The following is a 15,750-nucleotide window of genomic DNA, read 5'->3' on the forward strand; positions in this document are numbered from 1 at the left end:
ACTGATTTGGTTCATCTCATTGTTGAAGAGGGCCACGTCCATCAGAATTGATGATCATATAGTATTGTTGTTGAAGTATATAATCATCTCCTGGTCTTGCTCATTAACGCATGCATAAGTTAAATATATTTTAAAATCACATCATAAACCAAAGGAACAAGGAAGAAATTATCTTCTGGGTCTATGGTAGGAGAAGAGTTCAAAAAAGAGGTAAGGCAGGTCCCAAGTTAAAATGGACAATTTTGATGATTTTTAAATTGTTTGCAAACAAATTTAATGCAATAAAAATTAGAAAAGAAACAAGCAACTAGGAGTTTTTTGCAGCAAGTTTCTTTAATAAAAATTTCATTTTCAATATACATAAGGAGCTGATTCAAATTTATAAGATCCATTCCCCAATAAAGGAAGAAATCCAACCATATGAAAAATGTCCCAAATCACTAACAATTAGAGAAATGCCAATTAAACCAGCTTTGAAATTCTATCTCTCACATATCAGAGTGGAAAAGATGACAAAAGAGGAAAACATAAATGTTGTCAAGCTGTGCAAAAACACACATTAATGCATTTTTGTCATTCTGAAATGCAATTTGGAACCATACCCACAAAATTAGCAAATTGTATAAACCCTGTAATCCAACTAAATTACTATTAAGTTTATACCCCAAAGAAATAAAAAGATGTGTGTGGGGGGGGGCATAGAAATCTATATATGCAAAAATATATCAGCTTTTTTATGGTAACCAAAATTTGGAAACTAAAAAGTATTATATTGAAAAATGGCTAAACTGTGATAAATGATGCAATAGAATATTGCCATAAGAAATGATGAAATGAACAATTTCAGAGGTAACTGGGAAGATCTTTATGACCTAACTTATACTGAGTGAAATGAAGAGAACTAAAGCAGTTTTATACACTAACCCAACTTTTACAGAGAAATTTCTCTCTCTCTCTCTCTCTCTCTCTCTCTCTGTCTTCCTCCCCACCCCACCCCCACCTCCTCAATCTGTTGTTAAGGCCTGTCGGTTTCATTTTTGCAGCATCTCTCTCAAATACACTACATTCTCTCTTCTGGCACTGCCACCACTCTAGAGAAAACCCACATAAATGTGAACTTTTGTAATAGCCTGCTGGTTGGTCTGCTTGCCTTGTGTCTGTCCCCCCTCAAACCTATTCTCCATTTAGCTACTAAAGTGATTTTTTTTTTTTTTTTTTTTGCTGAGGCATTAGGGGTTAAGTGATTTGCCCAGGGTCACACATCTAGGAAGTATTAAGTGTCTGAGGTTGGATTTGAACTCAGGTCCTCCTGACTTCAGGGCTGGCACTCTATCCATTGCACCCTATAGCTGCCCCCTAAAGTGATTTTCTAAAAAGTCCTCTAGCATCCTCCAGCAACCTCCTCAATAAACTCTAGTGGCTCCCTATTGCCACAGGAATCAAGAATCAACTATTCTAGTTGGCATTCAAAGCCCTTGTAACCTAGCCCCCTCTTACCTTTCCAGTCTTCTTACATCTTAATTTCCTGGCAAATACTTTTTGATCTGGCAGTGCTGGCTTCCTGGCTGTTCTACAAACAAAATACTCCATGTCTTGACTCAGCATTTTCTCTGTCCTACATTCCTAGAATATTCTCCTTCCTCCACTTTACCTTCTGACCTCTTTTGCTTTTTAAGTCCCAACAAAAATCTCGTTTTATCTGACTATGTAACCACATATTGAGTGATTTGTTCGGATTTGATTTAGCTATGTCAATTGAGACGTGGGGTGCCGTCGTGGGAAAATATAATTTTTTTAAAAAATGTTACTTGAAAACTAAATATAATTATTAAAATGAAAATTTTAAAAGTATGTCCTTGGGTCTATATTACCAGTAGACTTGAAAAGGGCAAAATGCATAAAAATGTAACAGCACATTTTGCTGTAGCAAAAAATTGGAAACTAAATGGCTCCTCATAAACTAGGGCATGGGTAAACAGAAATCCTTTGTTAAGAGCAAAGCCAAAAGTTTTAGCCAGCATTAGCAGTTTCATAGCCAAGCAGCCTTAGTCCCCAAATAACATTGTTGCACCAGTGCCTTAGGCTAAAATAGTAGAAAGCCCCAGCAATTTCACTTCTCTGGGATTCACCTGAATTAGCCATGCTGTGGCTCAGCAGAATTTCTGAATTTGGATCTAGAATGATAATGATTACTTATACACTTCTACTTCTCCCTCTCATTCCCCAACCACCTCCCCCCCCCCCCCCCCCCCCCCCCCCCCCCCACTTCTCATGATTCAAAACCACCTTCCACTGAAGAATATTCCTTTTTTTTTTTTTTAAGGACAAAAACTCTTCCATCTGTGCCAGAAAATAAAAGCACATTAGCTAATCAGAATTTGGTTACCAGCAGGTTGTTTACTTTTTTTTTTTCTTTTATCATAATAGGAATAAATTTATTAGAAATTAAAGAAGCGTAAACAATTGAGAAATAACTGTTTGGAATGCCAGCTGGTGGGTCTTGTAGCCAGTAGAGAATAGAATAGGCTTCTTTCCCTTAATTTCTCTTGGGATGTGGGGAGGCAGGCAGGAAGTGAATCATTTGTGCAGTTCATAGAGGGTTGCCTTTCCTACAGGGACAGAGGACAAAGGACAGAAGGGAAGGAAATTGTTGGGGTTTTGGGGTATGTGTGTATCTCAGTAACTTCTCTCAATCTCGTCATCCCTATCATACCAACTCTAGGCTATCTCTTTGGACCAATAGCTCAGTTCAGATAACCATCACCAGTGACAACAACCAAACGTGGAGGCAGAAACAAAATACCTTGGGAGAGAAGTATCAGTCTGCCTTCTTGAACTCCACCCCAGTCTGCCTTGCTGCTTTGTGTGGTTTTATCAAAATGGATTCTTTGCATTCTTATTCCCACAGTTCTCAATACCAAGTTCAAAATGTCACAGTTGCTGTGTATTCTGGGTAAAAGTCTACTCTGTTGCCATAGATACATTTGGCACTAGTGAATCTCACTGGCAACCTTCCCAGAAAAGAAGGCTACATTAGCAAAGCATTTGATAAAATATCTCATACTATTGTCAAGAATATGGAGAGGTATAGAATTGATAAACATACAATTAAATGAATTAAGGACTGGTTGTGTGGCCAGATTTAAAAAATAATAGTTAATGGTTTAGTATCAAGGTAACACACCGTGATATACATTTGACACTATGCTATTTATCATTATCATCAATAATTCATATAAAGAAATAAATGGTGACAGCTAGGTGGCGCAGTGGATAGAGCACCAGACCTGAAGTCAGGGGAACCTAAATTCAATTTGGCCTCAGAAACTTAACATTTCCTAGCTGTGTGACCCTGGGCAAGTCACTTAACCCCAATTGCCTTAGCAAAAAGAAAGAAAGAAAGAGAGGGAGGGAGGGAGGAAGGAAAAAAGGAAGGAAGGAAGGAAGGAAGGAAGGAAAGAAAGAAAAGAAAGAAATGGTATAGTCTTCAAATTTGTAGATGTTACCAAACTAGAAGGAATAGTTAAAACCTAGTATCCAAAAAACAATTTAAATGCTAAAACAAGTTTTAAAAAAATATTTTGATAATTCTATTTTAATACAATTCCTTTGTTATCCTATATGTTTTATTTTGAAACGGGGCCCAGAAGCTTCATGGATTGCCAAAGCAGTACAAGTCACTTAAAGGTAAAAATCCCCTGATCAAAAGTATTGAAATGAATCTGATTAGATGGAATTCAACAGAGATGAATGTAAACACTGACACTTACATTCAAAAAAATCAACTTAGTAAGTAAAGAATAGGAAAGGCATTGCTTGGCAACAATTTGAAAAGGATTCTGGGCATTTTAGTGAATGGCAAACTCAATATGAGTTATTAGTGTTATGTAACAGCCAAAAAAGCTTATGAGATTTGAACTTGCATTGAGGGAGTCATAGTTTCCAGGAATAAGGAAGTATCAGTTTACTCAATACTCTGCCCTCATTGGATGTTTTCAGAAAATTATGTTTAATGGTGAGTCCTATGGCATTAAGAAGGATATTGGTGAAGCTAGAGATGTTCAGAAGAAGACAATGAGGATTGTGAAAAGCTCAAGATCATGTTCTATGATGATTGGATGAAGGAATTGTTTAGGTTGAAAAAGTTAGGGGAAATAGCATGTGGATGAGAAAAATGACTTTGAGACAGAAATAATTCAGTTTGAATCCTGCCTCTGACATTTTGTTGTTTTACCATAGGCAAATCATTTTACCCACCAAAGCCTCATTTCCTCACCTATGATGAAGAAAATAATATTTATTTCACAGAGTTGTTAAAAGAATCAAATGAAATAATATACAAAATACTTACTATTTAAATGTTATGTGATTTAAAAAGAATTTGATATTTTCAAGAGCTGTCATTGTAAAAATCTTTGAAAAAGAAATTACAGAAAGCATAAGTTAATATGAAAGAATGAATATATTATTAAACTCTTGGCTCAAAGGGCCAATATATCATGGGACTCTGTCATCATTGGTGAAAATTGTTTGTACAGTGCCTCATGCCTTCATGTGTGACAGGCAGACATAATGAGAAGGGAAAAGAACAGAGATTTAGGGTCTTGTAGCTTCTAGCTTTGAGAAAGAAGAAGCACTATTCCAAATCCCAGTGATCATTAGAGGAAGAGAAAGACTCTGAGAAGAAATTGACATGAAGAAGAATTGTCATTCTCTATGATGATCCCTATCCTTAGCTTGCTTTAAGACTTTAAGGAACTTCTCTTAGGTGAGATCTGGGATTATCTCTTAGTTGAGCCCAATTATTTCGCTTCCAAAATTATCTTACTCATACAATTTACATTGTCTAATATATAGGCATACTTTCTCTAATTTCTGGGGGTTTTTAATGTGTGTGGATAAATAAGCTTATTTGTTATATTCTGTGTGTATTCATTGTGGAACTGGTATCCTTCAATACAGAGATTGAAATGCTTTTTCCTGTCAAGAAATAATGATCAGAAGCTGCTGTTTGAGACCAAAACCTTCCTTCTCAACCCTAGACTAATAATATTTAATGGAACAGGTAGTAATAATTCCAGAAACACTCCACCTCAAGGAAAGCAGAGTTGCCAACTTCTGGCCCCAACCTCCTATTTCTCCTCTTGGAAGAAAACAAAAGTTTCCTTTGGAAAAGGATGTAAAGAGGGAAGTGCTAGGAGATTTCTACTTTTGCCTCCTTGCAAGATCTTTGTGTGTGTGTGTGTGTGTGTGTGTGTGTGTGTGTGTGTGTGAAACCAGCATGGTCCAAACAATTCCATAACAACATGTACCCCTTATAATTAGAAAAGAAATAATTGATCTTTAATGGAATAGAGAGGGTTTTTAATATGTATTGTGAAAAGACCAGAATTGAATATAAACGTTGACATTTAAATATACTGAAGATGAGAAAAATCTAGAAAAGTAAATATGTTGGGAAAACCAGATTGCCAGTATGAAAAATGAAAAGGGTGAACTTATCACCAATGAAAAGGAAATTAAAGTAATTGTTGGAGAGAACATGGGGGGAAAGACTCCAGTTTCTGGAATAAGAACTCATTATTGGACAAAAATTGCTTAGAAAATTGGAAAATTGTATGGCAGAAATTAGGCATTGACCTAATCCTTTATACCAAGATAAAGTCAAAATGGGTTCATGATTTAAACATAAAAGATGATACTATAAGCCAATTAGTAGAGCAAGGGATAGTCTACCTGTTGGATCTGTGGAGAAGGGAGGAATTTATGGTCAAAGAAGAAATAGAGAACCTTCTGAGATACAAAATGGATATTTTGATTATACCAAATAAAAATTTTTTTGTACAGACAAAGCCAAGGAAGCCAAGATTAGAAGGAAAGCAGAAAGCTGGGGAAATAATTTTACAGACAGTATTTCTGATAAAGGCCTCATTTCTAAAATAGAGAAGTGATTCAAATTTATAATAAAACATGTCATTTTGCAATTGATAAATGGTCAAAGGATATGAACAGACAATTTTCAGATGAAGAAATCAGAGACATTTCATAGTCATTAAAAAATGCTCCAAACGATTATTGATTAGAGAAATGCATATTAAGACAACTCTGAGATACCACCTCATCTTTCAGTTTGGTCAAAATAATAGAAAACAATAATGATACATGTTGGAGGGAATGTGGGACTAAAAAATAGAATCAGATCAAAAGGGGAAAAAAAGTAAGAAAAGAAAAAAAAAACCAAGCAAACAACAACCAAAAAAAAAAAAAAAGGAGGTGAAAATACTATTTGGTCTACATTCAGTCTCCTAAGTTCTCTCTGGATGAAGATGGCTCTTTACACCATAAATCTATTGGAATTGTCTTAAATTAACTCCTTATTGAAAAGGGTCAAGTCTATCACAGCTGATCATCACATAATCTTGTGGTTACTGTGTACAATGTAGGTTCTGCTCACTTCATTCACCATCAGTTCATGTTTTCTGAAATCAGCCTGTTCATCATTTCTTATGGAACAATAACATTCCATTACATTCATATACTTACTATAGCTTATTCAGCCATTCCCCAGTTGAGGAGCATCCACTCAGTTTCCAATTCCTTACTACTACAAAAAAGGGCTGCTACAAACATTTTTGCATATGTGGTTTCCTTTCTCTTTTTTATGATCTCTTTGGGATACAGACCCAGTAGAGCTATTGCTGGATCAAAGGGCATGCTCAGTTTGATCGCCCTTTGGACATATTTCCAAATTATTCTCCAGAGGAGAATCTCCACCATCAATGCATTGATGTTCCAATTTTCCCACACCCTTTCCAATATTTATCATTATCTTTTCCTGTCATCTTGATCTGGGAGTATTCATGTTATTTTCTAATAAATTGGAGGAAAAAAGAAGGAAAGAGACAATATATATCATATAATCAGAATATACATGTAGCAGATTATACAAAGAAAAATGAGAAGGGAAGCTATGGGCTCATTTATTATTATGGTTCATCTGAACCATTCAAAATAGGATAGAACCTACAAATACATACATATGAAGAATTTAATGTAGAAACATATTTAACTCCATAAAGAAAGAGGAGGGAATGAAAAAGGGAGAAAGTCTCATCATAAGCAAAGCAAATACTAATTTGAGTATCTACTATCTAATCTACTAACTACTAATACTGTGACTAATCATTAATAATTTCAGAAGGAAAGAAAAAAGTTTAAGATCACCATTTGGGATCTAGAAGAGCAATGGGGAGCAGAAGAATACTTTACCAATTACAGAGATACCATACTTTTGTCTCATTACTCTTTTTTGTAAAGAGAATGAAAAAGCAGAGAAAAGAAAGGATGAGAATAGTATGAAGATATATGACATAGACAAGGATTCTAATGGTGAATATGAATTTCCAATAATATAAAAAATGATAGCAGAATCAACTAGGAAACAGAATGCAGCAATACTTTTTTAAAAAATAAAAAATAAATTTGAAGCAAATATTACACACAATTAAAATTAGACTAAAAAAATCTATTTTGCTTCTACTGAACTCAAAAGATCAGCATTATCAATATCTTAGACAAGACAATGCAAAACTAAGCTTTTGATTTTAAAAAAGATTAAACAGAAAAGTTAACTGACTGAAAAGTCCCATAAAGGTTTCTTAATCTTTTATCACTTGCTAACCCTTTTTCATCCAAGAAAATTTTACATGATCCTGAATACATAGGTATATAAAATAGGTATACCAATCAAACATTTATTGAAAACTAATCATAATTATACAATCCCTACATTCATTTATAAGACCCTATATGGGGAGCATGAATCACAATTTAAGAAACTGGGCCATAGATAATTAATATCAATACTTAATATGTAAAGATCAAATAGTATTGTATCAAAATACTTAAAGTAAAAGCAATATAAGTTGTAGGGAGAAGAAAGGAAAACTATAATAGTTGTGAAGTCCAGTGTACTCCTTTGAAACCAAGATAAATTAACAAAAAACAACAGCAACCAAGAGCCAACATTATATGTAATGAGAACAAATTAAAAGACTTCCCACTAAGATCAGGGTTAGCAAGGATGTCCATTATCACCACCACTGCTTCAATATAATGTTTAAAATGCTAGTTATAGCAATGACAAGAAAGAGAAATTGAGGGAATAAACTTAGGGAAAGAGAAAACTAGAGTATCACCTTTTATAGGTAATACCATTATTAAGAGAAACATAGAGAATCAATTACAAATTAGTTGAAATAATGGCTTAGGTAAAGTTGCAAAATATATAAATCCACACAATTTAATCAAAATTTGTGTTTATTACAAAAGAAAAGAAGCAGAAAGAGTAATTCCACTTAAAATAACTACAGAGTGTTTATATAACTGAGAAACAACTAGAAAATACTTTATGAATAAATATTAATTAATTAATTAATTGATAGGCAGAGTTGGAACAATTAAAATGACATTACTACCTAAATTGTTTTTTTTTTTATTTTGTGCTGCATCAAGCAATTTACCAAATAATTGTTTTATAGATCTAAAAAAAAAAAAAAAAAAAAAGAATTCTAGAGGAGCCAAAGCTCAAGAATCTGAAGAGAAATAATGGAGCAGGGGGGATAGTGAAAAGAAAGGTGACCCAGCAGTACTTGACCTGAACTACAATACAAAATAGGATTCATTTAAAAAAATTATATTGGTTAAATAAGTTGATCAGTGGGATAAATTAGTTACATAATACCAAGAAATTAACTTAGTGGACTAGTGTTTAATAAATTTAAAACTAAAGCTACTGATGTAAAAACTCACTTTTTAAAAAAATGATGGGAAAATTTCAAAGTAGGCTGGCAGAAAAAAGGTTTAGACTTCTGTCTCCAGATAAGCCCCAAATGTATTCATGATGAGAGATATAAAAGATAACAAATAAAAGGAAAAAGAAAGATAATTTCCTTTTGGATTTATGAATGGGGAAAGAGTTCATGACCAAATAATAAGTAAAATAACAGAAGATAAAATGTATAAGTCTGATTACATAAAATTTTTAAAAATTGCACAAACAAAACCAATTTAGCTAAAATCAAATAGGAAACAGTTAACTGGGGAAAAACTCTTTTGAACAAGTTCCACCCATGAGGGTCTTAATGCCAAGATATACAAAGAACAGATCCCAATGTATAAAAATAGAAAAAAATTATCTATTTGATAAATTGTTGAATACATGAATAGGTACTTCTCAAAAAGAAATCCAAGCTATGAATAGCCATTTATTCTGCACCATTAATAATTAAAGAAATTCAAATTAAAAGCAACTCTGAGGTTCTACTTCATGCACATTAATTGACAAAGTTGACAAAAAAGGAAAAATGATTATTGCTGGAGAAGCCATGTGAAATCAGACACATTATTAGCACATATATTATTTGACACAGTATTAGCACATATGAATAGTTCTCCTCTCATCTAATCTTATCTTGTCTTTTCTCTGTATCTCCCTCCCCCTCTCTTCCCCTCTCTTACTGTCTCTGTATCATTCTCTTTCTCTCTTTTCTTTTGCTCTCTCTCTTTCTCTTTCTCACTCTCTTGCTCCCAGCAAGTCATTTAACTTCTGGTTGCCTCAAATATTATGAGGATCCAATGAGATAATATCTGCAAATGACTTACCACGGTACCTAGAATTTAATAGGTGCTGAAAGCTTCTTTCCTTCTTTCTTAGCAATGCACTTTTCATTATTACTGGTCAGTTAACGTTCACTGCTATTCTTCTACATGCACAGAATCCAGAAATTAACCCCACACAATCTTCCAATATTCTCAGAAGTAGTTAGAAGTTGTGAGTTTGAGTTTTGGTGATAATAATGTTTTCCTTATCCAATCTCTCAAGGCTGTTATAAGGAAGGCATTTTTGAAAATGTGTAGACAGTTTTCAAATGAAGACCACCTAGATTGAAGGCCTACTTCTGACATATACATACTGTCTGTCTTACCCTCATTTAACCTTGCAACTCTATAAAACAAATTCTTAACCTTTTTCTGTGTCAATCTCTTTGACAATCCTGAAAAGACAATTTATCCTATAATTGTGAAGGAAAAAAACCCACCTTTTTAAATGCATAAAATAAAATGCATAAGATTACCAAGAAAACTAATTATATTGAAATGCAATCATTAAAATATTTTTAAAACAAAGTTTAAAATGCTTGCTTTCAAACTCTAAATTGCAGAGCAGGTATTAATCTGCATTAGTGAAGGGGGTTTTCTCAATGGAGTTCCCTATACTAATGAAATTATAGATCCACCTCAATTTCATCTGCCCATATAAGTATTAGCTATTATCTTCCTTTTTTTCTGTCTTATCTTAACCAAATGCAAGCATTTAATAAGTAGCCTTTTGGAAATGGTCCATCCTAGTCACAGAACATATAATTAGATCCTTGTTCTATTTTCACATTTCAATACCACCACCATTCCTTTTCACCTTTAAGAAATCTTTAGATCATTCTTTAGTTAAGATACTGCAGGGATGCATATTGCTACTGCTCTGTAGATTTACAAATGATTTCCAAATTGATATAACAAAAAAAAAACTCAATAACAACTGTTAGCAATTATGTAACACTTTAAGTGTGCAAATGTGTCCATTTATCCTCACAAAATTATGGGAGGTTAATATTTTTATTATGTTCATTTTATAGATAAGGAAACTGAAATATACAGTGAATTGCCCTAGGATACACAGTGTTTAAAGCTGCATTTGATTTCAAGTGTTCTTGACTCTTTAAGTTCAGTGTTCTCTTCATTGTGCAACCTAAAATAATTTCTAAAGAGGGTAACATCACTAATTTAGAGTACCAGTTCTTTCATGGTAATTAAGCCTCTTTATATTCAAGTAAGTAGCACAGAAGTATTTTTTTAAAATAGAATAGAAATACCTGTCTCAAGATTTGGGGTTTAAACTTTTCCCATTTCTACTAACTTCTCTCTTCTTAAATTTCTATCACTATTAATATTCATATTATTTAAAAATTGTGTTCACTCCAAGAGCTTCATTAAAGTATTATTTCTGTAAGATAATCAGGAATTCTCAATATGCGCACACTATAATCCAAGAAAAAAACAGACTAGCAGAAGCAAAAGTTATACTGTAGGATACACAAAGCACATCAAAATTGGACAATCATAAACTAAGTAACATGAAATGATATGGTTATAAATTACAACTGTACTTGTAAGGATCACAGCTAGGAGGAAGGAATCAATACCTATAGTTCAGTATTGAATAGAGAGAATAGAGAATTTTCCTGAAATTAGCCATTATGTATTGAAATGTAATATTGATATGTGTTACTTATTAAATATTATGGGTACCCTAACATCAGCATCCTTAAAAGACTCCCATTATTGCTCTTAGATTCTTTTTCGGAGTTATCTGTGGAAATGAAAGAGGAAATTTTCCTTCTCATTAATTCAAACATGGTTAAATGTTGAAATTCCATTTTCTTGTTCACATTATTTTATCAATTCTTTCTCTACCCAGCAATGTCAGAAAAATTTAGAACAATGTCTTTTGCTGAAAACACAAGGTTGTTGTTGTTTTTTCTTTTGGTCTAAGTGAACAATTCCAGAAAAATATGGATGAAGGAAAAGAAGATGTTAAGAATTAAACTTTTAGCTATACATGTATTCTCAGCATAACATGGCAATACTAAATTATACTTAGAACTATCATTTTCATCTTCTAGCTATTAGAAATTGTAGGTATGATAATATTTCCTCCTTCTACTTAGTTCCAGCCATAATAGCAGAACTCAGAAAAGGGAATACCTGTGGATTATATGACTTCTACCATGGTTTCTTTTCAGGCCAACGGACCTATTTCAGAAGAGTATGTACAAATGAAAATAAGAGGTTATGATCCTAACTTTTGACATTGTAACTACTTGTATTTAATTAGTTGGTAAGGTGAAATAAATTTGTTCCTTATTTGTTGCTGATGTTTTGTTAAATGATTTTGAATAATATGTAAATTGATAATAGAAGACATTAATGAAGTTTTTCTTTCAATTGAGTAGGAAGTTGATGTTATTAAATGTTGTCAAGAAAGAATGAGGCTACATCTGGAGAAGATTATTGCTCAACTTGCGTAAGAAAGAATTTTACCTTTGCTTTTATTAGTGGATTTTTGCGATCTATATTTTTAAATAATCTTCTCACTCTTCAACTTTAATACAAAAATATAATAAAATTCTACAAGAAGCTAATATGCCCATTATAATTGAAAATAGACTGTTGCTTTCAAACAAATTTGAATCATCCAATCAAGACTATTAGAAGAGAACCTACTTCCTACTTTCATTGAAGCAGAACATTTCAATTTTGGATTTATCTGTTTGGAAGCTCTTCCTTATATTGCATTGATATCTCTTTTATAATTGCCACCTGTTGTTTCTAGTTCTACCCTGTCAGATGAAGAATAAATCTAATCCCTTTTCCACAAAATAAAATTGATTTGAACACATATCCCTTAAATTTTCTCTTTTCCATACTAAACTTACCCCGTTCTTTCAATTGATCCTCATATGACAAGGTCTTTAAGGCTATTTTGCACCTTCTCCATTATTCTTCTCTGAATATTCAGTGTTCTTTGTAAAATGTGAAATGAACACAGTTCTTCAGATATGGTCTGATCAGAAAAAGTGTAAAAGGATTGTCATGTCCTAATCCTAGGTATTGTGCTTCTTTAATGCAGCCTAAGGTTTCATATTCTTTTTCTGGTTTATTTTGAGTTTTTATTATACTAAAATCTTCAGCACTTTTTCAGTTGAAGTACTATTCATAGTCCACTCTCTTGTACTTGTGAAGTTAATTTTTCTTAACATAATGGTAAAACTTAACAACTATTCCTATTAAATTTAGCCCAAAGTTCGAATCAGATATTTCTTTGACTCTTAATTATATCACCTAACATGTTAGTTATCCCTGCTAATATTGATCCATATGAGTTTAAATCATTCTCATGATTTCTAAATTGAATGAGTACATTTATCATCAGTGTTAAAATTTTTCAAAAAAAAAGTTTCTCAATGTTCAGGATTTCCTGGGTTACTCATGTGGGGTACCTGAAAACATAAACTCTAGAATTCCTTCAAAATAGACTTATACTCAACTATAGGAAATATATTTCTTTATTAAAGGAAAATTCAAGTGATAAACAACTTTACATGCTCTCCTTAACCCTCTCCTTTACATTTTCTTCATTTCAATCATTTGGCTTTATCCCATGAATGAGCCCTTCAAGGGAAAATTTTCAGCGTCTGATTTTTAGCTTCTCCTATACCTCTTTTCTTCTGCAACCAGTCTTTAAGGTAACTAGGAATTTCTTTTGCAAATGCATTATTCCCTCCTCCTGAAAACCCACCCCTCATCTTTCTGAATTTAAAAACCCTGGAAACCATTTGAAAGTTTCTGCTTATGTAAAATACATTAAATTGACTGCTTAACTGCATTTGAAACTGAAGAAAGTTATTTTCTATCCTTACCCTGTTGAGTGGCATTTTAGGGACAGCACTAATTCATTCAGATGATTTGAGTTTGAGACCTGAATGTGATGCTAATTTTTATAGTTATATGACCTTAGGCATGATCTCTCTTACCCCTTATTTATTCACCTATAAAATAAGGAAGCCATCAACTTGTACAATTTCCCCTCACAAAATTTTTGTGAAGATATTTTTGAAATCCTATAGAAATTTGCCTTATTATTATAAAATTAATAACAATTTATTTAGATACTTCCCTTTAAATATCTCTTTCATCTTTCTTTTCCCACAGGAACTAGTTTCTCCCCCTTCCCTTTAACATGTTTTACATATCACTTCCAGACTAATTTCCTTAAAACAGCAATTGTAAGAGGTTGTTCCTTTGTTCAGGAATCACCAGTTCTTCTCTGTTGCTTATAGTAAAATCTAAACTATTTAATCTGGCAATCAAGGCTCTCTTTACCTTTGATCCACTCTAACCGACTAGTCCCCAGCATGAATACTTTGTTGTAGCCAGACCAATATTCTTGTTGTACCAGAATATTAACAGGTTTAAGCTGTTATGGCCTATTCCTTCTCTGAGATGCTCTTCACCTTCCTGTCTGTATTTCCAAATCCAACCTATCCTTCAGTAAATAAACAATCATTATTAAGCTCTGATTATAAGCCAGACACTGTATTAAGCATAAGGAACATAAAGGCAAAAATGAAAAAGGTCATGCCAGTAAAAAGTTTATAATCTATATGCAGAAATAAATATATATAACAGCATAAATTGCATATATATAGTATATGTAGTATTACACATAGCACATATATGATATATGTGATATATAGAACATTCCTTAACTCCTCTCTTAAGCAAGTAAATATTTAAGTTTGATAATGGAGTAATGAAGTATTAAGAGATAAGAAGTGAACCATATTCAAGCAGTAAGAAAAAGAGAACAAAACAAGAAAGGAGAAGGAAAAGAATGCGTAATACTATGTTTTTAATTACTAAGTCTTCTGGAAGAGGGCAAATTGTGGGAAGATGCTTCTTTACTTTTAACACTTTACTGAAGTATGTCTTGGAGGAGGATTGGTAGGGGATAAATAGATTATGTGTATGTAAATATTTGCATTCCAAATAAGGCTATTTTTGGCTAAAAGGTAAATTACATTTGAGCAGTAAAATCATGTGACAGAAAATTTCATTAAAATAAAAATTTTGTAATCACATTTAATTGTATCAATTTTAACATAAATCCTGAAGTTTTTCCTCTTTTGTTTCAGAGCTAACAGAGCAGCCCAACATGAGCTTGAGAAAGATCTCAGTGATAAACAAGCAGCCTTTCGGATTGATGATAAGAATCATCACCTTCGAAATACTTCAGATGGTATTAGTTATTATAGAGGTGTGGAACATTTTGATGCCACGTAAGTCAAATATGTTTTTGAAGTGATTATCCCTGATGATTAAGCAAGGATTTTATGTGGCCATTGCTAATAGTCTTTAGGAATAACATAAATTGGTATAGCCAAATAATTTATAGAATAATGTCCATCCCCAATAAAATGGTCAAATTATACTGTCTTATATATTTTTCCATAAACCTGATTTATAAAAGATTTAATGTCAACTAATGTAAACCATAATATAAGAATATTAGTCCTGTAGTATGATGATTTCTAAATTGAATTAGTACATTCATCATCATTGTTAGAATTTTTCAAAGAAAGTTTATTATATAGACTGTTTGGAGAATAACATTATATAGACTATTTGGAGAATAACCAATGTTATGATGTAACAATCTGCTAGTGAATAGAGAGCAGTGGACCCAAAGTTAGGAAGATCTCAGTTCAAATTTAACCTCAAATGCTTACTGGTTGTGCAGTGTTTTCTCATCTATTATATAAGGATAATAATAGTAACTCCCAATATTGTTGTGCAGATAAAATGAAATCATAATAAGTGTAGTGCCTTATAAATGATAAAATATTTATATAAATATATAATACATATAAATATATTTAATATATGTAAACATATTAAATATAGTATATAAATATATTTAGAATGCATATTTTTATGTTGCTATTATTATTAATGCTATTAATAATAATAATTATCTTATAATTTTGTATCTGTCCTTTTCTCTGACCCCACACTTTCCACTTCCTACTTTAGCCAGATTGAATCCACTGATTATCTTCTTTAGAACTAGCT

The 15,750-nt window shown here is 32.5% G+C and overlaps 1 protein-coding gene and 1 long non-coding RNA gene across 5 annotated transcripts in view; one reads left to right on the forward strand and one right to left on the reverse strand.

Annotated features, from left to right (window-relative positions):
- LOC116423557 overlaps window positions 1-2,915 on the reverse strand; it is a 63,990-nt gene extending 61,075 nt beyond the window's left edge. For both annotated transcript variants that reach the window (XR_004234171.1, XR_004234172.1), the window contains exon 1: window positions 2,804-2,915. This is a non-coding gene — a long non-coding RNA (uncharacterized LOC116423557). The remainder of the gene's footprint in view (window positions 1-2,803) is intronic.
- TEKT3 (tektin 3) overlaps window positions 1-15,750 on the forward strand; it is a 40,383-nt gene that overhangs the window by 13,160 nt on the left and 11,473 nt on the right. For all 3 annotated transcript variants that reach the window (XM_031968441.1, XM_012541311.2, XM_031968440.1), the window contains exons 4-5: window positions 12,072-12,142; window positions 14,814-14,957. In XM_031968441.1, the coding sequence (XP_031824301.1) occupies window positions 12,072-12,142; window positions 14,814-14,957 (215 nt within the window). The remainder of the gene's footprint in view (window positions 1-12,071; window positions 12,143-14,813; window positions 14,958-15,750) is intronic.

Source organism: Sarcophilus harrisii, chromosome 4 (genome assembly GCF_902635505.1).
Source record: "Sarcophilus harrisii chromosome 4, mSarHar1.11, whole genome shotgun sequence".
NCBI classification, from domain to species: domain Eukaryota; kingdom Metazoa; phylum Chordata; class Mammalia; order Dasyuromorphia; family Dasyuridae; genus Sarcophilus; species Sarcophilus harrisii.